The sequence below is a fragment of the Lepisosteus oculatus genome, chromosome 26 (genome assembly GCF_040954835.1).
Source record: "Lepisosteus oculatus isolate fLepOcu1 chromosome 26, fLepOcu1.hap2, whole genome shotgun sequence".
Taxonomy (NCBI): Eukaryota; Metazoa; Chordata; class Actinopteri; order Semionotiformes; family Lepisosteidae; genus Lepisosteus; species Lepisosteus oculatus.
Window position 1 is genome coordinate 9,895,508 of NC_090721.1, and position 24,699 is coordinate 9,920,206.

Consider the following 24,699-nt stretch of genomic DNA (forward strand, 5'->3'; position numbering starts at 1 on the left):
CTGGTGTGTGGGGAGAGGACTGGTGCACCATCCAGGTGGGGCTGCACACTGGTGGAGGGGATCCCCATTACCTGTAAAGCGCTTTGAGTAGAGTGTCCAGAAAAGCACTATATACTATAAATAAAATAAAATACTATATTATTATTATAATGAGGAATGCTAATAAGAATGCCCAGCAGATGCACACTAGCCATGGAGATTCCCTTTGTTCATTACTGGACCATCACAAACTGACCTCTGACCTCTCACCCCTACCCACTCACATTCCCAGGCACTGGGAATTCTAAGTATAAATAAGAGCCTTATAAGATAAGACTATTCGATATAACTAGGCATGCACACGCAGACTGAAACACTATGTGCGTTAAAGAAGAGTTTCTGCTCAGGTGCTCAGGCTGCCCTTGGTTTATTGAAAAGCTGATGGGCTTTAGAGCCGAGTGCAGTGTGCCAAGATGATGCCAGATGTGACAGATCTTAAATCTCTTCGTGACTGACTGTCACCGCTGTCACTCAGCCCCAGAACAACTGAAAATAAATAGATATTTTTTTGATCCAACACAGCACCACCAGGCCTCTGGAAGTGATGAGCTGCTTTAATACAAAATGAAGAGATTAGAGATTAGAAGAGATCACCCATGCACATCACTCCCGATGAATTCTGCTGGGCTCTGTGAACAGCACCCTTCATTCCCCTAACATTCATCTCCCGCCGCCACTAGCACCACTCTGTGGCCGTGCAATGTAACTGCAGTTTCCATCTCAGACCTTTCCACTGTCTTCATAAGACAGCTGTAACCAGCCCTTCAGAATAACTGAAAGAACACAGCAACAATCAAAGCCACATTAAAGTTCATGGATTACAATGAAATAAATGGAGCAGAGAAGAACTACTGAAAAGAACAGAATAGTCCCATTGTTACCTCAACGCACCATCATAATGCATGACTTTCTTCTTATTCTTCTCCTTGTACCCCAAGGTATTGTCTCCTCAGCTTTCACATTATTAAATGTACGATTAAAAATGGAAGCACACACAAAGGTTATGGGCTTAATACTGCACAAGTCTTGAAAGGATAACAAATGTCAGCCGCAGCCTAATTATTATAATTATCCTTTTTAAAAGGTGCATGTTACATTCTAGATAATGCCGTAATTATTTATTTTCCTGTTTAACCTTTCCCTTCCACTGCTCAAAGGGAACTCGTGCTCAGCTTAAACATTCAGCTTTAAGACTCGCTCTTTTTTTTTTTCCTGATCCCGACCATCATCAAACACGTTGTCAGCCTCCTATCCCACAGGCCCTTGCTCTGCCTCACTGTGACCTCACCATGGCCCAGCTCTCCCTCTTGTGCTCCAGGCGTATTTTCCTGATGCTTCCCCGCATTTTTTCCTGCTGCACTTTCTAGGTATATAAATCTGCTTCTCTCCATTTTTTCTAAGGGGACACAAAACGAGGGCTATTAGCCCTGTACATCAGGGCCCTTGACCGGCATCCGTTCTCTGCTAGGAAGCATGCAAGATGACCTGAGTGCAGAACCCTCAGAGTGGCCCCAACCGATACGCTGTCCGGCTGACTGCGCCGGCCTGTCACCACCTCATGGTAGGGGAATGGGGAGAACCGAACATGGCACGGACCGTTACCGCCAGTAAGGAATCGGTGCTCCCACCCTGCTCCTGAGCTCAAACTCCCCTCGGCCCAGACCCACCTTTCATCCGGCAATTTCACCCCTGTGCAAAAGTCACACGCCTGCTTTCAGTGCAGACGTCATCTGCCTTCTCCTCCCATCTCTATGGGTCTTGAGATTGGTCAACGCCTATGCTCCACACACACGGGGGTCTGATCTAGTGCTGACAATAGGTATCGTTTTGTTGGGTGCTAAAAAAAAAAGTGCAAAGAATTCCCACTGAATTCAAGCTAGATTTCCTTGGAATTTGTAGAAATTGCTTCCCAATGTCCTCAGTTTTCCGGGTTCCCTGGGATCTCCAAGATCCCAGGAATGCCACCTCTTCTGTCCCTCCACTAGGGAATCCAGTTCTCCCAGCGGCCGATCTCTGTGCAGCCCCCCCCGATCTCTCCCCAGGCCCCGGCGCACGCTTACTTGGACACGAGAGAGAAGGCGTCGGCGCAGACGGCTGGGCAGGGCACCAGCCTGATGAGGATGTGCTCGGCGGCGCTCTGGAAGTGCGCCCGGGCCACCTTCTCCAGCACCGTGCTCAGCGTGCTCAGGTCCGTCACCTTGGACTTCTGGTCCCCTCCGCCGGTGTCCAGGATGTTGCCCCCGTGCAGGAGCAGGAGGAGGACGTGGATCTTGCATTTCCTCTGGAAGGAGAGGAGCGAGAGTGGGCGAGGGAACACGCTGGGTGGGCCGTCCGAGGGGCCCCGCCACCCCCAAAAGCACAGGGAGGATATGCACACGACGCTCTGCCAATGACAACAGCAATCACCCCTTTATTCTTCGCAACGGATCCCAAAGCCGTTGACACATGGGAGCCCCACTTCGCCCACTACTGGAGTGTAGCCCCAGATACAGCACAGGATAGGTGGACAACTCTAGGGCGTGCTCAATTTCATTTGGAGGGGCTCTGGCTGGGGGGGGGATCAATACACTGTGCATCTCCCCCTGCAGAATTTACAACCCGCCATCATCAGGGCTGCAGGGTCTTGTGGTGCTCATTTCCACAATGTACTAATTGACCTAATCATCTGTTTAAGTAGACCAGCAGAACAGGTTTTGTCAGGCTTGATGCGGCTGTCGATTTAAAGACAGCTATATAAAACCTGCCAGACTGCTGGCCTAGAGAACATGAGCTGGTCATCACTCTTTTACAGGCTGCTAACGAGCACTAATGGCTGTTTGAATTGCAGAGATAATAGAGCACCCACTGCACACAAACTGTGACACTTTCACAGATGCTGCTATTAACACATCCAGACAGGTGGATGTGCTGGCGTTGGTGGCTTTTCATCATTAACATCGGCATAGTGACAAACTATTTAAAACTGCAAGTCCATAGTGCGAAGATGAAGAAAAGAGGATCAGGGGTTAGCATGCAGTGGGTGCCGTAAAGGTCAGAGTTCAAGGTTAAGGTTTAGGCTAAGGGTTCAGCATGGGGCATCCAGCATCTTTCAAAAGTGTTCAAGACCAAGAGCTCATCCGATTTTCCCTGAGCATGTTCGAAGGGGGAAGAGTGGGTTTGAATGGAGACCTGGGAACACAGTGAGAGCAGCGTCGTACCTCAATGTCCTCCAGCCCATCGATGCTGCTCTGGGCGGTGTAGCGAGGGTGGCCCAGCCGGTAGAGGCTCTCTGGCAGGGAGAGGGGGGGCAGACGGGAGACAGGAGACGAGCAGAGAGAAGGGGAAGAAAAACAGAGGGAGAACAGTTACTTCACACAACAGCAAGCGCCTGTTCGACCCACATCCAAACCTCAAAACCAGCAACCAGCCACAACAGGATCCGGTTAACACACCCAAATCATTACTTTCGCTCACGGGCTCCCCTAAAAGCCAGTGCCAGCGAACATCGAGAGCGGGGGGAAACAAAATGGTGCCGAAGCAGCAACTGAAACGATGTGTCCGCAGCTCCAGGCAGAGCCCTGGAAGTCCAGACAGCTTGCGGTTTGTCAAGAAACGCGAGGGGCATAAATGAACTGGGGCACGATGCAATTAGTCGAGCCCGCGCACGACAGACGATGGGGGAGATGAGGACGTTCGGGCGCTCGGCCGGTCCATTCCGCCACGTTTTCCATTTTCCATCACAGACTCTGCAAGCGCCCACAGTGGACAGCACTGCCTGGCTCGCCCACAAAGACTCCTCAAGCCCACTGTGCCTTCGTGAGCTTTCATTTTCAATAATAATAATAATTGCTTACACTTATATAGCGCTTTTCTGGACACTCCACTCAAAGCGCTTTACAGGTAATGGGGATCCCCTCCACCACCACCAGTGTGCAGCCCCACCTGGATGATGCACCAGTCCTCTCCCCACACACCAGCTCTCAGTGGGGAGGAGAGCAGAGTGATGAAGCCAGTTCAGAGATGGGGATTATTAGGAGGCCATGATTGGTAAAGGCCAGGGGGAAATTTGGCCAGGACGCCAGGGACCCCATAGCAGGAGACCGGACCCCCTAAGTCTTTCATCTTGGGTGAATGGCACTCATACGCCACCTACTGGCGCAGCTTCCTGACCCAGGAGTTCAGTGCTCGTCAGTGGCCAGGGACTCAAATCATGTTCAATACTAACCATCAACAAGGGAAAGCTGGCACTTGGCACTTTCTGTGCAAATTCCCTGAATCTCAGGGACAATCAGGGGAAGCCCGTTCTGAAGGTCCCTCATTAAAGACTCCTTACTGACTGTGACTGAAGTGCACAGGGCAGCGCAGCGATGCAGCAGTTAGCACTGCTCCCTGAGGCTCTATCTGTGGGGAGTTTGTATGTTCTCCCCAAGAATCAGAGCATGCTGATAGGTTAATTGGGGTCTGGGAAAACTGGCCCTTGAGCAAGTGTGTGTGTCTGTATCTGCATGTGTGCCCTGGGATGGACTGGCGTCCCGGCCAAGGTGTACCCTGCCTTGTGCCCACGGCTGGCAGGGATAGGATCCAGCTCCCTGCGACCCTGAATCGGATATAGTGGTTAGAAAGTGGAAGGATAGATGGTGTGCACCGTATTTTGCCCAGGTTTTTTCCTGAGCTTTCCCAAAACTCCCCCCTACCCAAGATCCCCTGTGACGGTCCTTTCCCATGGGGCACCACTGCGCCCGGTTAGCTGGAAGCATGGCGCCACACCTGCGCTCTGATGTCTCCAGCGTCTCCCGGCTGGTCGGCTCCGATTGCCACAGCTCGTTACTGGTGGCAGTGGGGGGGGTCCAGAGGTTAATACTGACGTTTCTCTCTTGCTTCGACAGCGCAAAAAACCGTGACGAGCAGGGATACGCAGTGCGCCCGAGAGCCGGCAGCTGCTTACTGCTGCACCCTTAGCCTCGGTCAATGCATTAATCCCAGATCCGAATCCCACTGTCCAAACGCGTTCGTTCGGAAACCCAGGTGATCAAGTGTCTCTGGTTTATTCCTTTTCTTCCTCTTTGATAAGAAGAGCAACTAATAATGAAATCGAGAAACCACTTCTTTACCCAAAGGGTTGTGGGGGGCTGGAACAAGCCACTCAGCCACGTTGTTGAAGCCGATATTCTGGCCTCTTTCAAGAAACGGCTGGACGGGACCCTTGGGTGACTAAGCTACTGACAACCAAATGAGCTCGACAGGCCAAAACAGCCCCCGCTTGTTTGTTAATGAGAGGAAAAAAAGCAAAGGGGTTGTGGGAAAAAGAACAGAGATCCGTGGATCAATTAGCTCCTAACTACCAAATGGGCTCGATACGCCTCTCATTAGTAACCTTTCTTCTGCTCTCAAGACTGGAGCGAGGGGAGGGAGAGGAGAAAGGCGAGGATATCGGGGAATAAGAAACGGGAGGAGGGGGGAACAGTGAGAAAGGGAGAGGAGAAGAGATGGAAAGAGGGAGGAAAAGCTGGGAAAGAGCAGGCAGGAGGGAGAGAGAAGCCGGAGAAAATAAAAAGAGGGAGCGAAGGAGAAGAGACGGGGAGATTATCGATCCACACCTCGAATTTCTCTCTCTCTCTCGGTCTCAGAAATGTCAGGACCCAGCAAATTCAATGAAAAGCCCTTCACCGGTTTCCGCTCGCTAGCTCTGTCTATTAAGGCCTGCTCGTCGCTTCTGAACCACTGGCTCAGCCGCAGCTCATTTATTTCATCCTCCAAAGAGCAAACGGGAGTGGAGGGGGGGGAAAAACAACAAAAACCTCACAAACACAGAGAACGTGTCAACTGGGACCGGTCTCCGCTCCGAAAACCAGAGGCCAGCAAACATCACGTGGCTGCTGGTGCCTCCGTTCCCTTCAGTCACAACCAGGGCTCCCACGAGGGCGTTCAAACCAATTAAAACCAACCAGGTACAAAAATAACAGCCACACAGAGCAAACAAAACCCTAGACAGGTTCAGAGCACTCAGGGATTACTGCCAGTGCCCTTCAGGACTCCTCCTGACTTTCTTTGGGCTGCGGGTGGCTGTTGAAAAGACACTCCGCTGGCCTCCAGTGTTGCCCCACACGGTCAAGTCCAGACCCCTCTCCACGCCGGGCCTCATATGCTAAATCCACACAGCCCCCCCATGGCCCCCCACCGACCGGGAGACGCATAAATCCATTAGAATCAAGTTAAATCCCTTTAACAGAACGTGCAAGTCGTTCATCACAGCTGGGGAGTCAATCCGGCAGGAAACGTCAATGTTAATTGACCAGATATCGAACCAATAAACACGAACGCACAAACGGAGCCACGCCGGCCTGCACTGCCCCTGCAGGGGGTGGGCAATTCTGGGGGCGTGCCCGGTGCTCTGGGTGAGGACAGGAGCTGGGCTCGGCACACATCTCCCAGGGCTATCGGCCGCCTTCGTGTGCAGCATCTCTGCTCTGAGAAGGAGGAAGAGCTCGCCCGCCCTGGCGACGGTCACGCCTGTGGTGTTAAATCCCCCTTCAGGGCACCTCTGAGGGGGCTGGAGACCCGCAGAAATTATCCCTTAAAAAAATAATCAATTCTGCCGTGCACAGCCTCTCAGGAATCAGTAAACCGTCAACGTCCGATGATGAGATTCATCTTTGCGCGGAGACGATGTGCCTGGATTAGCAGATCAGAGGCGCGCTCGTGGGGGAGCAGGGGTGGGCTTGCTGTTCAGACAGCTAGAAAGGAAAACATTCGTCACACACAGATGGGAGACAACAGGGTGGCGGTGATGGATAATAATAAACCCTGGATCTAAAAATCACAGCCAGACCTTGAAACAGAACAAAATGCGAAAAAACACAGCAGAATCCAGCAGAGAGCTTCAGCAGCCCAACCTCACGGTCCAGTAATCCTCCTCTCGCACGCTGAGGCAGTTTAGGAAAGCAGCCATATCACAGACACGCGAGGTAAGAGGGCAGGGCAACACGAGCGCACGAATGCAGAAGTGTATTGCAGAAATTTGGGACAAACGTCCCGAAGCACTGCTATCACCCTGCACCCATTCACAAAACAAACCAGCCAAAATTGTGCAACCAGCGAGAAAGTATAAAGGGTGTTAAAAACTGTCACAAAGCATCTTAACAATGAGCCTCAGTAACATCGTTTGCCCAGGAGAGGGAGCTGTGCAGAAACACGAATGGATTGCCAAGTGTGGAATTCCAGGCTAAGCCTCTCAGATCAGCGATTTCCAGTCCTCATTCTGGGGATCCGCTCGTAGCTGAGGGCTTTGGAATTTTTCCCCCGCATTCCCCACATTCTTCTGGAGCAGAAACAGACTGAAAATAAAAGAGCATGGCTACGAGTTCCACTCCTTCAGTCGAGCCCTTGCTGAATACAAAACCTGGATCTTTTGAGGGCTTCCTGGGACAAGACTGAGGGAAAACACATTCTAGATCAAAGGATGCCTTGCAAGCAAAAACAACGCAGCAATGATGGTACCCCATTGGACACCCTACAGAACCATCACAGCAAAACATTTTAGCATAGATTGTAGCCCATGACTTCCCCAGGGGTCTAAAGGTTTTAATTAAAATATTGAACTCCCCCCTCCTGTGCTCCTGTCTTGCTCCTAACCTGATTTCCAGGACTATATGCACCCCCTGCTGCTGTGAACGCCTCTCTACCCCCACAGCAACCCACACAGCTCAGCAACAGTGCAGCAACCATGCGGAGCAGCTGCTGAGCTGACACTGTCAAACACTCCAGCTCTCCTACTGAATCGCCTGGGGCTTCACACTTGAGTTTTTTTAACCAGGCTGGTTAACGGGAGTAAAATAACGATCCGAGTAAAAGTCTGCTAAACACCATCAACATGAGGAAGGTCATAAACGAGAGGAAATTCAGCCTGTAAAGCCCAGTTTGTAACAAGCAGTTAATTAATAATTGCTGACACTTATACAGCGCTTTTCTGGACACTCCACTCAAAGCACTTTACAGCTAACGGGGATCCCCTCCACCACCACCAGTGTGCAGCCCCACCTGGATGATGCACCAGTACACTCCCCACACACCAGCTCTCAGTGGGGAGGAGAGCAGAGTGATGAAGCCAGTTCAGAGATGGGGATTATTAGTAGGCCATGATTGGTAAGGGCCAGGGGGGAATTTGGCCAGAAAGCCGGGGTTACACCCCAACTCTTTTCGAGAAACGCCCTGGGATTTTTAATGACCACAGAGAGTCAGGACCTCGGTTTTACTTCTCATCCTAAGGACGGAGCCTGTTTACAGTATAGTGTCCCCGTCACTGAGCGCCCCCTGCTGGCCCCTCTAACACCTCTTCCAGCAGCAACCTTAGTTTTTCCCAGGAGGTCTCCCATCCAGGTACTGACCAGGCTCACACCTGCTGAGCTCCAGTGGGCTGCAGAGTGATACGGCTGCTGGCTAAAAGTAAAAGTCTGTTAAACACCATCAATATGAGGAAGGTCAGAAACGAGAGGAAATTCAGCCCGTAAAGCCCAGTAACAAGCAGTTAATGGATTCAAAGATCTCATTCAGCCTTTGTTGTTTCTCTTGAAGGAAGTCAGTCCCAGCCCGGCTGGGCGGCCTGTTGCAGACTCCCACAGCCCTGTCTGTAAAGAAGGGCCTCCTGCTTTTAACCCTTTCAACAGCACTTCCACATGCTTGACACCCATGTCCCCCGGCTTGTGTTTCACTGGTCCTTCTGAGGAGCCTGCAGTGGGGGGGGGGGCAGTTTGCCTCGGATTTCTAACTCCCAGGCAGCTTTTGGTGAGAAAAAAAAAGCAACTCAGCAATTCTGGTCAAGACCCAACACATCTACTGCGGTCTGAAAACAGGTTATCACATCACACCTGAGCACTGTCGCACATCCGCTGGCATAACACCATCCTGCAGCTCATCGACAGGGCACACGATGTACCACAGGCTGCGATGTGTGTGAGCGTGTGCGCGTGCGTGCGTGCGTGTGTGTGTGTGTGCCCCCGATGATAAAAGCGGCAGGAATAAGCAGGAGCATTTATCTTTTCTTCCTTTGTTCTGGGATGCTTCAGGCATTTTCTGTTGAAACACGGAAACCCCCCGAAAATCTAATTAAATGGGAATTAGTAGCAAGGGAGAAGCTGCCCGGGAGAAGCTCATGTGGAAGACGTCTCGGCTGTGGCTCATGTGGTCGGAATGCAGATGAGTGACGGTCTCCCGCGCAGGAGCTGCAGACTTGACACGGCCGGCAGACAGGCTGCAGACAGACCTCGACCCGTCACGGCGATACTCTTTATATGGTGAAAGGGGTCATTGTAATTTCATTTGCATGTATCCTATAATTCATATTGTGATTCTAAGATACAGAGATATTATTATATGTAGAGATAGATATCATTCAGCCATCCATCTTTATCCAATATAGCGCCATGGGGAAGATGGGGCTTAACCCCAGTACAAAGCGAGACAAAACCCTACCTGGGACACTGGTAATTACTGTTCAATATATGGGTATTCTCTTCCATTTAAAAAAACAAACAGAGCCTGCTTTCTAGCGAGCCCCGCAGACGGAAGAGCTTTATTTTCTGTTCTTCCTGTCCTGAAACACACCTTTCAGCCACAGGCCCCCAGCCCTCCCCTGCGATCGGAGCACCGCCCGATCCGGACCAGTACGTCTGGGCTCTGAGAAGAGGTCAGACCCTTACTTAAGGCGCATGCTGGGCTTGGCGCCGCAGAACTCGAGAGAGAGAGAGCAAGCAGGCCTCCAAGTCAGCGCGGGGCCTGGACAACAGCTGTGGAGCCCTTCACACCGAAACTGGTCACCTAGAGGATGCGTATCGCAGCACGAGCAGAGGCGGGCACCCCAACCTTCAATGCCAAGCCCGGAGGTTACAGAGAATGTTCGGGTGGGATGACAAGTTCAGCCTCAGATGTCAGTAACTTGTGATCAATCCTGATGTCACTTCCTCACCTAAACTATATTAATACTACAGGTGATCTCCCCTCCTTTCTCTCCCTCGCACACGTCTTCTGCATCCCACCTCCAACTCATCTCCCCCTCTGCAGCTGCCCCTGGGTCACTCCTGCCCTGCAGGGGGGTCCCAGCCTCCTCACCCCCCTGGCCAGGAGGTCAGGCCAAGCGGGTGAATTTTAACACTCCATAAACCTTTTAACTAGGCCTCATTTCCGGACGTTGTCATTCCCGGTGAATTCCCGTGCTCGGTTCTGGACCGGCTTGACGACGGTTACAGATGACGTCCAGGCACTTGCGGCTACAGCAGTGGACGAGAGGAGGAGAAGGTGCAGAGACCGTCCATGTCTCTGCCTGCTGTGGTGCCTGCACCTTTGTGCTAATAATAGTGCCGAGATGAAAGAGCCGGTTCTCGTCCGTCAATCTCCCGGGCAGTAGGGGGGGGGACTGCAATAAATCATCTTCGGCAAACAGCTCTCCCCATCGCACACCTTCACACACGGACATCACAGTCACCGTGCACACGGAGCCAGATCGCAGGCACAAGCGCACACAGAGAGCCAGGCTTGTTGCAACACACACGCCTGCACAGGATAACCAGATGCATCCAGATTTCAGACAGAGGCTTCCAAGTTAAAGTTGCCAGAGGCTCTGCAGATCAAAATATTGCTGCTTTTAGAATGTAAGAAATAACTAACATTTGATCATAAGAGGGATAAGGCAGGGTGAGCTCTTATTCAGGTTCCTAAGCCCATTTACAATAAATCACGCACATTTACACTTTGGAGCTTGATGGGAGACGAGCTGTGGGCTTTAAGCAGCTATAGAGCTGTGCACAAAGTTAGGCCGTCTTTCACCCAAAATTCTAACCAGCTTTTAATATACCCAGGACCACCTGTTGCTTCAAAATGACTGAGATAGTGCAGCCCCCCTGCAAAACCAATCATTTTCCTTGTAGCATTGCAGGTATCCACACTGACTGGTAATGAAGAAACATCACGTAAAAACAAATCCACATTTAAAAAGCTCCCAGCCTCCATTAGTCAGGTGCACTTTAGGACTTCGGTTTAGTTGGTTACCAGAGAGAGCTCATTAAAACCAGAGAGATTAATGTGACAAGTGCTGAAATAATCCCGCTTTTAGCTGCCAGTCATGGATGGTGTTCCCAAAGCGCTCGGCTATTAGCGTCAATTAAGCCACCAGAGGGAGAGGCTCCCAGAAGCCGATCCGGGCTCTCGGATCAGGTTTGAAACGGGAAGCACAGACACCACGTTCTTCCCCGCCTGGCAGACGGGACACAAGGTCCCAGCGCGTCTAAAAAAGGATCAGACCTAGGCACGAGCTGTTCACCTGCGGTTTTACCCCTCCAGTTGTCAAACCAACCTTTTTCGGGAGCCCGGGACGAACGCAAACGATCCCCGCACACAACAATCAGTCTGGAGTTTTCCGCAGACAACAACAGCTCCAACAAGAGCACCGAGTGCGTCAGCACTGTGCTAAATGAGCCCAAACAGCTCTACCTACGCCACCTGGGATGGGGAGGGATTAAAAAGGCATGTTTTTTGCTTTTTAATCACTGCAGAGATTTTGAAGCACCTGTCACTGACGCAGTAGCAGCAGCAGCAGCGGCAGTGAAAAAGACTACATCCCAGCGAGAGACCTTTCAGAGCTCAAGTCATCTTCGCTTGTAAATTGTCACCGGGAGAAAATAAAAAAACGAAGCACCCGGAAAGCTTGCACAGATCTCTTCAGATGCTTTTCACCGCCGGCTCGGGTACGTCTGCCACACCACACACGACGACGCGGCAGCGCCTGGCGTGAACGAGCCGGGATGGAGCAGGACCCCGTACTCCCAGAGTACTCTTTCTGATGAGGACCAATCCCTGAGGAGAGATCTGATGGCACCCACTAACCTGAAAGGAGATTAGGGTCGAGTGGAAATTATTTTATTCTGTAATCATTACACATTTCACATGATGTTTAAAAGACTCCAGTGGTTCAGTGGGGGTGTTGATCTTTAAGGAAATAATAATAATAATAATAATTGCTTACACTTATACTGTATAGCACCTTTCTGGACACTCCACTCAAAGCGCTTTACAGGTAATGGGGATCCCCTCCACCACCACCAGTGTGCAGCCCCACCTGGATGATGCGCCAGTCCTCTCCCCACACACCAGCTCTCAGTGGGGAGGAGAGCAGAGTGATGAAGCCAGTTCAGAGATGGGGATTATTAGGAGGCCATGATTGGTAAAGGCCAATGGGAAATCTGGCCAAGACGGAATTTGGCTGCCTTTGCACAGTTGTGTTCCACAATAATTTGGTTTAATTTGTTTACGTTTTTTGAGGGAGTCTCAGCTTTCCCCATGTCAGGAGGCATGTCGTCACAAGACAGGATTGTGGGATTGTGCAACGCCAGCGTTGCTGTAGGTGCTGAAAGAGTGGTGCCTTCAGGGGCTCCTGGATCATCAAGCAGAGGCAGGATGAGCACGACCGATCGCAGGCTCCTACACTCAAACACAGCCGAGACTGTCCCCTGTTGTGATCAATCCTTCCTACAGCGATAGCAGCGGGCTGATGCCTCTGTTCCCTCTTCTTGCTTGCAAGTTTGTTTTTTTTCCCCAATTAAATTGCAAACAAGGACAGACTGTCATTCTCCACTTCATGACTGACATGAAGCAGCTCAACCAGCAAACTCACGCTCCCAAGCCCAGTATGGTGATCTAGCGTTCGAGCTAGGGTCAGGTCACTAGCCGACTGTGACCAAGACACAGTTGACTTGGCGTTGCCGGGGGAAGAGTGGTCTCAGTCGGCCAGGGCTCTCTGGGCTCTCTGCTGTGTTAAAAGTTGCAGGGTGCAACTTCATGTCATTGCATTGCTGCTCCAGTGGACTTTATGTGCTGGCCAAAGTTGCCATCAAAGATGTTCCTCATGGAAACAGAACACAGCTCTGATTGTTCCTTTTTTAATGGGCTTCAAAACCCATTAAAAGTTACAGTTTAATGGACAGAGGCTAGAATCCAGCTAGGTAAACATTAGCAAGCAAATGTGCCTAGGATCCAATTATAAACAACTGGAGAACTAATTTTTAAGATGTCTAAGATCATTTTATTGGCCATATACAATTTCTTGCATGAGGAATTTGTCTTTTCGCATACCCCAGCTTGCTCTCCATGAGACACACAGACACACAGACAGGGAGAGAAGCTTGGGGTCAGAGCGCAGGGTCAGCCATTGTACAGCGCCCCTGGAGCAGCTGGGGTTAAGGGCCTTGCTCAGGGGCCCGACGGAGTAGGATTCCTCTGCCGGCCGCGGGATTTGAACCGGCAACCTTGCAGCCACAGGTGCAGATCCTGAGCCACAGAGACACCGCCCCACCCTCTCTAATTCCATTAAAGCAGCTGATCGCTTGTGCAAAGGTCTTTAGGGTGTTCAGATCAATGCAAAACCCCCTTTCAGAAGGCAGTCAACATCTCGTATTATCCCTCAGTCCTTCATCACATCATCGTGCCTCATCATCACTGTCCAACACTGGCAAAGAACACGTCTCCTCGGGAGGGGAAACGGCTAATTAAGACACAGTTTTAACAAGCTAGTGTGGAAATCACAGAGTGAAGACAATCATGTTTTGATTTGCATCTCATCAATTTGTTTAATGACTTGTTAAAAGCAGCACCAAGCTGATAGATGCCACCACAGAGGGCCTCTCTGCGTGCAGCATGCTGTCAGGAAAATTGTTGCTGGCTCACTTCGTCGGCAGTCAGCTGATGAGAGTTCAGGATTTTAGAGAATGGTGTCAACTGCAAAGCAAGTCTCAAGGGATAATTTGATTATCTGGAAAGATGCATCATTTCCTCTTGGGATGTTTCCGTGTCTGCGTTATTAAGTTTCCCCCGGAGAAATAACTATATACAGTATAAATCTCTAATGCAGGAATTTGCTGGGCTGTAGCCATTTTCCAGGGCTACCTTCCAGCTCTTGGGTCCCAGGTTTGACTCTGACCTGTAATACCTTCTAGGTGGAGTATGCATGTTCCCCTGTATCCAAATAGATTTTCTTTCAATGCTCGTTTCCTACTACCTCCCAAAGATATGCTAGGCAAGATTCATTAAAGTCTGTAAATCATGTCTGTTTGTGCATGTATGTAACAGAACCTGACAGTCTTTCTGGAGCGCCTTATTTGAATCTTATTCTAACCCGCCACCCAGACAGCCCCTCCTGCCCCCAGTACCTTGCGATTGGTCCATGTGACCCAGGGTCTCTATCTGCTCCACCAGGTCGTTGGAGTTCCACTGGCTCATGCCCAGCAGCATCGCACTCTTCCCTTCCATCACTTCTTCTGGGACGGAGACAGAGAGGGGTGGGAGAGAAAGGAGTGAGCGAGCGCGAGAAGGGAGAGGAGCTCAAGACGAGAGAGCAATGCTCTCGCTCCTTTGCCGATTCTTAAACCTACAAACCTCCTGCCCGAAACAGTGGTACAGCCCCATATTCCCCTCGTGTTTCCAAGTCCATGGGATAAATATCAGCATTACGCCTGGCTATCTGCATCATGCAGAGGTCGTGCAGGCAGAAATGGATGTGTTTGAGCCTCATCTGTGTTATGCTCAGTGTTGTGTCCCAGCTGTCGTGCAGAGCGGGGGCTCTGCAGTAGCAGCTCTCCTCAGTCCCCCCCCCCCCCCCATGGGCCTGCTCTTCACACTTTTCACACTGGGGGAGATCAGTGTTAATCAAGAGCTGTGAAGAGGGGCCACGCCGTGGAGCACAGGGGGGGACACACTTCTAAAGAGGTGTGAAATCTCTGTTACGGCGGCAAAGGAGACTGTAGCAGGCAGGGCTATGAGGGGAAACAAATAAATAGGAGAAAAAAAAATATTCCAACAGCCCCCAAGTCTGCGAGATCGGAATTGAAGTGGCAGAGACGACAAGCACGATGCGGAGGCCGATGAGAGCCTCTCTTCGCTGAAGAGAGAGACAGAGAGAGGGAGGGAGGCTGTGCTCACACTGACAGCTCTGGCGAGGAAGGCCTGAAGGCAAAACCCAGACACGGCTTTATAACCGAACACAGCTCTTATTCGCTGCTTCACACTATCTGAGAATGACAAGGCGATACGGCTTCCTGCTCAAAAACTCACGGTGGGGGCTCTCGATTCACACCCCGAGGGCTGGGGGTTCCCTTCCCCCCCTGTGGACCCCCAAACAAGGCCCTTTGCCCAGGTGCTCTGCTGCACCTGGCTGTATGAATGGGTGCCAGCAATGCTGGGGTCCCCCTTCCTGGGGGAAGACAGAAACTCTGGCCTGACCAGCCTCTAGGTTTTAGTTATTTCCTGCCGATCTTTAATTAATTACCGCCTTAACGGAGCCAGTCCTTCAGCTACAGAGTTTGGCCTGTAGGTGGCAGTGTCCTCCGGCTTCCAGCTTCTCCCTCAAATCAAGGACAGTGCAATGGCTTTTCCGTGCCAGGCGACACGCTCAGCCTTGAGGGATCCTCTGCTTCTTCCGCCATGATCCGCCATGAAGCTTGCAGTGTAAAACCAAATCCGTCCCCCCCCCACCCCGCCCAAGCCACTCCCCCTGCCTCCCCCCCCATCCCAGCTGCCCCTCCGTGAAGAGCTGCCCCTTTCCGTGGGGACCGATCCAGGGACGTCCATCTCTCTCTCAGGGTGCTGTGGTCCCCTCCAGGGAAAGGTGCCCTCCAGCCCTTACACCAACGAAGGCAGGCGTCGCCCCTACAGGAGCACCTGTACCCCAAGAGGTGAGGGATCTGGCTCTGGGGGGGCAGCTGTTCTCGGCTCCAGGTGGTGCCGGAGAATCGGCTCGGAGACCCCTCCAGGCGCGAAGCCGCGAGGGAGCGCGGGGGCAGGCAGGAGGCAGGAGCCCACCGAACGTGACTACCCAAAGCCCCCGCTCGGAATGTTCCTCCCCGGGCCACCAGCCTCGGGGTCCCAGCCTCACCAGACACAGCATCGCCCTTCCAGAAACGGAACGAGCCAGGGAGCCAGGGAGCCGACGCCGTCCCACCACCCCAGAGAGCGAAAAGAAGCATTAATGAGATCATTGCAAACAAAGATGGAGTCCGCAGCCGAGGAAGGCTGGCGATGAGGGTTTCCCTCTTGCAGTACAGCGCAGGCGTCCGGCAACGTGCAAGGACCGGCGGCGTCACACCTGTGCACAAGCGGAGACACACGGCACCTCCCGCCGCGCCACTCCGGCGAGATCACAACCCCCCACTTCCAACGGGGCGCTCCGTTTTTGTCCAAAACTCACTAGAAGTCAGATCTTGAAGTGCTGCCACAAGGGGCAGCTGACTTGCTGTAGGTGGGTGGTGCAGCTGTGGGGGTGGCGGGGCTCCCCCACATCACTCCTGCTCACAGACACACCTCCGCCGAGAGGCACGCTCCCACCTCCACACACTGAGCCCCCCTCCACCCCTCCCACTCACGCAAAATACCCACAGGAGGTCAGACTGGCTTTTTCATTAGGTGTAAAAGGGGGTTTAATTTTCCATAGCAAATCCGCTGGACCTAAAACTGGTGTTTTTGAGAGGAACGGGGCTGCGGAGCTCAGTGGAATATGGATTCCTCTGTGAATCCTCCTGTCCCCTCAGCAGGAAGAGTCGGACAAGTGCAGCTGAAATCGGAGAGGTGCTCAGCGGGATTTTACTGGTTTCAAGTGGGCTGTTGACATCAACACAGGAAAAAGGGGATTTCAAGAGAGAGCTGCAGAGGATTATTAGTCCTCTGCAGGAATACCTGTGCACTGTAACAAGATACTCTGTGCACAGGCTACAGAAAAATGCCCTCCTAGCACAAAAATAAAGAAAATTCAGTTAAACTACAAGGCGTTAGCAAGGATTCATTTAGCATGGATACCTGGATATCCAGCCTTATAAAAACACTCAAAATTAACTTTGCAACTTCTTTTGACTTCATGCACTTTAAAGTTTGTAAAGACTATTTCTCCCCAGCGGCAAAGCATTACTGAGAAAAGTTACTATATATAAAACTGGACTGCTCTTGTGTTTTTTTTTTTTGTGCAGCACGGCCTCCAGAATCCCTGAGCTTCGGGAGCTGATGATGTGGGTCTCCGAGATGTTTATTTTCATCTCTGAACGAGAACCCAGGAGGATTGAGGTCTGAGCAGCTTTTCTCACAGGATGAGGGAGAAAAGCTGGCTCGAGGAGGAGCTTGAGATCCAAGGCTCGGCTATACGGGCAGGGAAGAGCATGATCGACGCTTTCAAATACCAGCAAAAATCATCTGGACGCAGAGAGAAGCGCCCCTCCGCTCTGTTGTGCTTTACAGCGTGGGAGATGGCATTTCTAATGGGAAATAAAGAAAACTGGGAAGCTCCGAGCAATGGCATCACGGCAAGCCTGCGTATTCCCCAAGCACAGACGCTCCTGACAGCGCCGTATTTCTGATGCTTACCTGAGCGTCTTATCCAGGCTCAGCAGAGGTCCCATTTTAAGGGCACCCTTCCGCCCCATCGATACGAATTTGCCCATGACGGATGGGAACATCGAGGGGTTCCAGTTGGCAGTTTGATTTCTTTTCGCTCCTTTTCTCTGGGAGAGGAAACTCCCTGCTCCGAATCGCCCCAGGTCCTGCCCACAGGTCCCCCCCCGCCCCATCTCCGAGCAGGACGCCCCCCCCCCCCGAGAGCCTCACGAGCAGGGAAGAGTTTTTACTTCCTACTCACCCCGGCGCCCTGGAGTTTGTTAGCCTCCATTTCGAGATCTCACTGCCGGAAACGGGAACTTGGGAGGGATGAGGAGAACCAAGCTGTGCGCCGCAGCTTTTCTAAATCATAATCATTCCCAGTGTCATTTCTCAGAGCGATTGCACATCACACCAAAAAAACCCTCTTTTCATATTTCTCCTCATGCATTCTTCCTGCTCTCCTCCCGGGCAGCTGCAGCTAGGTCAAGATCTCTGCAGGGGGGTCCCCAGCCTCCTCATCCTGAAGCCAGGGTACTGGCCGTGAACGGGTTAACCCAAATCTCACCCTGCCTAGGTACTCCATGAACATCAGCTGCCTCATGACTAGTGGAAAAGGATCGTGATCAAGTCCGTGGATGTTTGATTGTCTTCTTCAGGGTTTCAAGTACATTTGGGTTAATAGGAACATCAGGGTGGGACAAAAGTACAAGGAACATCTATAGGAAAGAGATTGTCTTTACTGACGAGTAGCAATTTATTTTTTCCTTCTCCTTTAATTGCCGTGGTTTGGTCAGAAGAAAAAGCATGTAAAAACTCGAAGGTTCCCGAAGGTCCTTCAGCTGAGGTTAGCACAAGGTTGCGGAAGGTCTGCCCGAGGATACAGTCTTGCAGTCCAGCCCTCGGCGCACAGACCCTGTCCCGGTGAACCAGCTTGATTGAGAGCGATCCGTGTCCTGCGTGTTGCTTCCCTGCTTTTCAAAAGGTAAGGGAGCCTCAAAACTGGCTCACAGCTTTCATTCTGTTTTTTTTTTTGTGACAATTCAGAATGGAGTTGAGGTGCCTGGGTTTGCAATTTCAACCGTGGGTATTGTCTTTGACTGCACAGCTGGGCAGCTTGTTCCATTCCCCCACAACCCTTTGTGTAAAGAAAGCCCCCCCCCCCCCACCACCACCACCACCACCTTCCTCAGTTTCCAGCAGTGTCCTCAGGTTTGCTGTTTGCGCTACCGAGATTCTCGAGAGGGAGAACAGAGCTCTGTATTTACACAGCTGAGCAGCCAGGCCTCTTCCCTGCACTGGCTTGTCTCAGTGCAGCCTCTACACCAGACGGCAGAGGGCGCAGGGGCTGCGCTGCCTTCTGTGCAAGAGGGTGTTCAAGGCCTTTCCACACTGGGAACAAGACACAGATCTGGCCTGCGCGCGCGTGGCTTTCAATTCGAGCTCACTTTGTCACGTGGCCGACAGACTGCAGCACAGCCATGGGCAGAACCCAATACTTATCCAGCCTCTAACCCATTCATCAAACTTCCCGAGACACTCCAATACCTGCCGACGCCAATCAAGAAGGGATTTCATTCGAGTCTGCGGCGTTCATGGAACTCGGATCGGGTGTCAGGAGGCTGGAGATCAAGAAAAGTTATATTTTCTGCGGTGGAGGTGGGGAACAATGTCCCCCCCCCAGTCTCCACACCACTAGATCCAGACTTGCGCCTAACGAGGGTTAGGATAGGGGGACCAGACGTCCTCTTTTTCCCCCAGACACGTCCTTTTTTCAGACCTAAGATAGACGGGGATCTCAGGCTGCCGCAACCCGTCAGAGCGCTGTTTAACATTCTCCTCAGCCTCACTCCTGCCCGCAGATCTGGCAGTTACGAACAGACCCCCGCCTTTTTCTGTGACTAGGGAACGGACATCACAGAACCCTAATTAAACTTCTGGCTCTCTCACGCACCCCCTTGGGGGTTCCTTTGAGAGACTAATGGAAGCATTCCGGGTGTCAATTAGGCACTGGAAGAAGATTAGGCACCAGGAGCAGCACAGGGGTCCAATAGCTCCCCCCCTTCTTCATGCTCTTAAGTGCGGCAGGGCTAGGAAAGGGAACACCCAGGGGCTGTACCCCGTCTCTGGCCTTGGCGGCGCCCCGGGAGTCTGCTCGCTTCAGCGGGCACAGTGCGCGTCTGAAGCGGGGGTCTCGCAGCTGGCCGTAAGGGGGGCCTCAAGAACGATCGTGCCGCACAGGAGCGGGGCAGAAGCTCGGGGCCGCGGGAGAAACGCGCACCCCAGACAGGGGTGGGAACTGGGCGTTTAAACCCGCGAACAGGAAGCCCCTTCCTCACCCGAAGGATTATGGGAATGTGGAACAAGCTGACCGATTGTTGAAACCGGAAATCTTTCAATTAACGGTTTAGATCAATTAGCAGCTAAGTGCCAAACAAGCTACGTGGGCTGAATGGCCTCCTCTCATTTGTACCCTTTCCGTCACCGGCGACACCCCTCCCCTAGGGGGCGCTCCACTGCTTTCTCGTTACTGGGTCCAGGTCATTGTTTATATCCTCCCGGTGTGTCTTGCTTGTACCCTCCCTATTTAATCTTAGCGCCTCCCGTGCTCAGGGCTCAGCGCTAGGGTATGGATCTAACGCTTGCCTTCCACCAGGCTGCTGGATGCCCGAGGGCACAGGCCTCATCCCCCGACATCTCCCACTTCCTGAGCCCAGGACCTGGAGGACCTCCCCCAGTGTCTTGTCATGTCTGGGTTTTCCCCTTTCCGGGGATTTTAACCTGGAGTCGTCGCCGGATTCGGACTCCTGGACTGTGCCCTGACTCGCCTATGGACCCATTTGGATTTGGATACCTGTGTCTTTTCCCCTGTTACCTGCTGCACAAACTGTCCCCATCTGCTGCGCAAATAAACCCCTGTTTGTTTCCACAGTAGCGCGTCTCCCTTTCCTCTACCGCTCGCACAGGGTCTGATTACAAACCCTAGATGGAGTGCGGGAGTCATAACACTTTCTCGGGCGCCAAAAGGTCCCTTTTTTTCTGCTGGTGGCTGATATTCGCAATCAGGCCTCCTCAGCCCCTCAGGAAGGGCAGGGCTCAGTATGAACACCAACAGGGCAGCCCGTGTTGAAGCTCTCTGACCATGATGCCCCGGGTGTTTACAAAACATCACCTGTGAGTGCCAAAACAGGCCTCCTCACGCTTCTAAGCTCTTTTGCATAACAGTTTTGTGCTGATTTGCAGGCATGTTCACAGTGAGCTCAAGGGACAGAAAGACAGGCACTAACACTGGTGAAAGAAGCCAGGCTCTGCACAGCCACTCTTTATAATGAGAAACCGTAATCTCAAACCACAGGATGATCAGACAGCCCCCCTTAATTATGCATTTAGAAAATTATGGTGCTAAAATATTAACCAAGCAAACAAGCAAAATGAATAAAAGCAGGCACAAACATCCAGCAGCAGCCTGACTGAAGCAGCGGTATGAGGAAGCAGCTCTCTTTTTCCAGCTTGATTTTACAGGCTCGGTCCGCTCCCCACCACCCAGAGGCGCCGCAGAGACAAGCCGCTGACGTTACGGACTCACGACAGCGGAAATCTGTCTGCTCAGAGAGCCCACAGCGGAGGAACGAACGAGGAGGGTTATCTCAGGAACTGACCTCGGGCATCGAAGAACTCCTCATCTGAGCTCTCCACGGACTCCTGCACAATGTTCTGCATCCTCCAGTGCGAGGCGCTGGGTTTCCGGGCAGCTGGTGACAACACAGGACAGGAGAGAGAGGTCATGAGAAGTTCCAGTCAACAAGGACAGATCTTGTCCTGCATCTTAGTTTGGTCTCCTCCCACCCTGTCTTTATTCATTCCTTCTTTTTGCCAGGAACATTCATCGAAAATGACCTGGAGTTCCATTTATGCAGCAGGGTATTTACTGCAGTGACCGAGTGACGCAACTCGCTCACATGCAAACCAGCTATGTCGCACCCAGGACTCGAACCCGCAGCCCTCTGGTCAAGAGGAGTGCAGAGCCTCGTACCATTCCACACTGCTGCCTTGATCCTCATCCCCACCCTAATCAGAAACATTTTTAAGTCTCGGGAAAGGATGGGATTCTAATTAAAGTGTATGACAATAATGCTAAATTTGAATGAATCTCTTATTAAACAAAGCACGAACACAGAAAATAAAAGCAGAATTTAGATGTTCAATTAACTTTCCCCAGCCTGACACCAAAGTCGCCGTTTCTTACAGACACCCCACAACGTGAAACATGCAGTGTTCCTGAAGCCTGCAAAACAAAGCTTGTTTCCTGCAGCTGTGCGAGCTGTGCTGCACAGGCAATTATCAGGTTTTTACAGCGAGAGTGAGGACTGGCGTGCAGAGGACCATCTTGCTTAACTTTCCCGGGTGGATTCAGGTACTGTCCTTCCCCCCATGAACAATTCCGGACAGCACAGAGGTCAAAACGGTTGTACGCTTGAGCAGAAAAGGCAAAAGGGCAAAAGACACTAATTTTTCAATACGGCACGCCTGAGGAGGCACTGGAGAGTTTCCAAGTTTTTGGAAGGAAACCACATCCTGATTCATATTCCTGGTGCAACGAAAGCAGCTCATAACTCCGTGCCTTTCGCTGGACAACAAGGGCTGAGCCCTGATCAGTCAAATGCAAACCACACAGTCACCCTTAAACCAAGAGCAGAACTATTTTTGTTTCTAAATGCAACTCTCCTTGCCGAATTACCAAAAAGACGGTGCTACTCTGCATCTCTTCAAAGAACTGGTCTAATAGGCTGGTCATTCACAGACTGAAACAACTGAATCCTTTCCTAACCCGGACCGGGGTGATCACTTTATACTGGCATTCAAGGTGCAGACGGAGTTGATCCAGAGATCCACTTCACAATGCAGAGATCAACTTGAACATCAGCAGCAAAACATCCAGCCCAGGATCCAGCTGGGTGAAGAAGGGCCCTGAGGAATGAGACTGGATTGGACATCTTTACACAGAGGATGAGGGGTCCCTCAGACAAAGCTGCAGTGGTGCAGTCAATTTCTTGGATTCTTACGCCTGCATAAGATCTAGCGATTCAGCTCCTAGAATCTGTAACGCAAGCGTTTTTTTTCTGGACCCTATGAAGACGACACAATCACGGGGTTGAGCGAGGAGAACACTGGGAAAAAAACATGCGGGAGTCGGGAATGAAAACAGGGGGGCGTGTCCATGGTGCGCTGGTGTTCGGGGGAGGTGTGACCGAGGCAAACAGTCCAGAGCTGAGTCCAAAAGGGGAATCCAAAACAGGACAAAAGTCCAAAGCCAGGCGATCCATCCAAGACAGACGAGATTAAAACAAGAACCAAGTCGGGACCGGCACCAGGGACAGGAACAGGAACCAAAACCTTGATGGGACCAGGTGCTTCCAGGTCCCGGACTTGCCTGGTACAGGAACCAGAGCAGAGCCCGGAGGAGAGTGAGCGTCTGGCTTATAAAGGGGGCTGGAACAGGGAGCAGGTGCGGGAGATGAGTGAAAAACAAGGAAGGGCTGGAACGCCCTTAAGAGGAGGGGTTTACGATCGTGACAGAAACCCAGTGACCTGGGGTGTGCAGTGGCCAAAGGATGGGAGGAGGAATCCAGCAGCTTGGCTCGGAGCGACCGGCCAGCGACGGGCGAAAGGGAAAATGAAAGTTGCAAGTTGCAGCCTGAGCGCAAACAAGGGTCCACCTGGGAACGCAGGGGTCAGACAAGCCGAGGGGAATCTGGAAGCACGGCCAAGGGCCGGAGCGAAGGCCGGGACAAGGAGACGAGCCGAGGTGGCGAGAGAAGCTGGAAGAGACTCGAGGGAACAGACAAGCTCGGGAACACGCCGAAGACTCCCGGGAATAAACTCAATGACTGAGCGCTGAGTTCAGGACTTAAATCCCAGAATTAGAAGAGAATCCCGGGGATGGTGAGCTAAGCAGCCAATTCGTCAGAGGCAGCGGGCACCAATGATCACCCATACCGCCTACAGACAGCTCTGGCACCGGTTTCAGCCCAACTGAAGATGTGGCTATGGGTGTGAGCTGAAACTTGCACAGGTATTACACCATGCTCTTATCCTGGTTCGCAGAGACTTCAGAGACGCTGAAGATCATCTGGGTTGTCTGGCTCTGATGAGCTGTGACATTCCCGGGTCAGTGTAGTGGCTCCGACCAGCTGTGGGACTTAGCTTGGCCGCCCGGGTTTACAAAGCGCAGCCCCATTTCTATGTTTTCGGGGTGTCCACTGGCCATTAAACCTGCAGGACCTTAACGCCCCCCCTCCAACCCCCGGACTGCTGACCCCAGCCCTGACCCCTCCGGCCCTGTCCGGAGTCCATCGTGGCGAAGGCCAAAAACCGAACAGCCGGAAAACGACATTGTCCAAACCACAAAGGAACCAATACACCCCCTCCTCCTCCTCCTCCTCCACCTTCTTAAATATCATTTGAGTCATAATTGATTTTTTTTTCCGCCAGTCGAAATAATGAAATGAGAACGGTTTCAGACTGTCAATGTGTACAAATTCAATCTTCATTATCCTTACACATAATGAACTCCTTTCACAACCCATTTCCGTCCCCCCCTCCCCCTCACCTCTTTCATTCTCTCTCCTCCTTTTGCAAGACCGGCTCTTCTGCGCCGGATGACATCAAAGAAAGAATCCCGATCGAGAAGGGGGGCGGTGGTACATATCGACCTGTGTGACAACGCAGTAACGCTGCAGGCTGGTCGTAAGGCCCCCTCCTCTTACATGGTAACGGCTGTGGCCTTGAATTTAATTTCCCCTCCCCTTTAACACCCCGGCTGTGAAATCATCCCCCTCCGGCGGCCTCCCAGGTGAGGACGACTACCGACAAACGAGAGGGCTCCGGCGACGAGCAGCTCGAAACAAAAGACCACAAAGCTCTCTTCCTTTTAAAAAGCGCTGTCAAGAATTCGGTTAACACACTACAATCAAATGTGCCGAATTCGTGGAAAACTACTGAATTGCTACTAGTGGGAAAAGTAGTAGGCTGATTCCACAGCTTGCACGCACACGCACACGCGTAAGAGCAGGGGAACTCGGGGGCAGCTGTGCGTCACCCAGGTGGGGCTGCACTTCACGGGGGACGAAAGGGGCGCCCCTGTATGTGAAGAGCTCTGGGACTGCGTTGGGGATGAGAAGCACTGCAAAAATGCAACGAATGATTAAGATGTGTCAAAATCGCAAAGTTAACAGGAGTATTGTGAAAATGATCATCATTATTCAAGCCTTGCTGGCGGACGGA

General features: G+C 51.9%; 1 protein-coding gene across 3 annotated transcripts in view; it reads right to left on the bottom strand.

Moving 5' to 3' along the window:
- Nucleotides 1-24,699, bottom strand: part of LOC102692719 (membrane-associated phosphatidylinositol transfer protein 3) — a 79,736-nt gene that overhangs the window by 33,700 nt on the left and 21,337 nt on the right. For 2 of the 3 annotated variants that reach the window (XM_069184451.1, XM_069184449.1), the window contains exons 2-5: nt 21,075-21,167; nt 14,211-14,318; nt 3,237-3,307; nt 2,100-2,320 (exon numbers count right to left, since the gene is read on the bottom strand). In XM_069184451.1, coding sequence (XP_069040552.1) covers nt 2,100-2,320; nt 3,237-3,307; nt 14,211-14,318; nt 21,075-21,135 — 461 coding nt within the window. In that variant the 5' untranslated portion in view covers nt 21,136-21,167. The remainder of the gene's footprint in view (nt 1-2,099; nt 2,321-3,236; nt 3,308-14,210; nt 14,319-21,074; nt 21,168-24,699) is intronic. The other variant, XM_069184450.1, reaches the window with a different exon arrangement.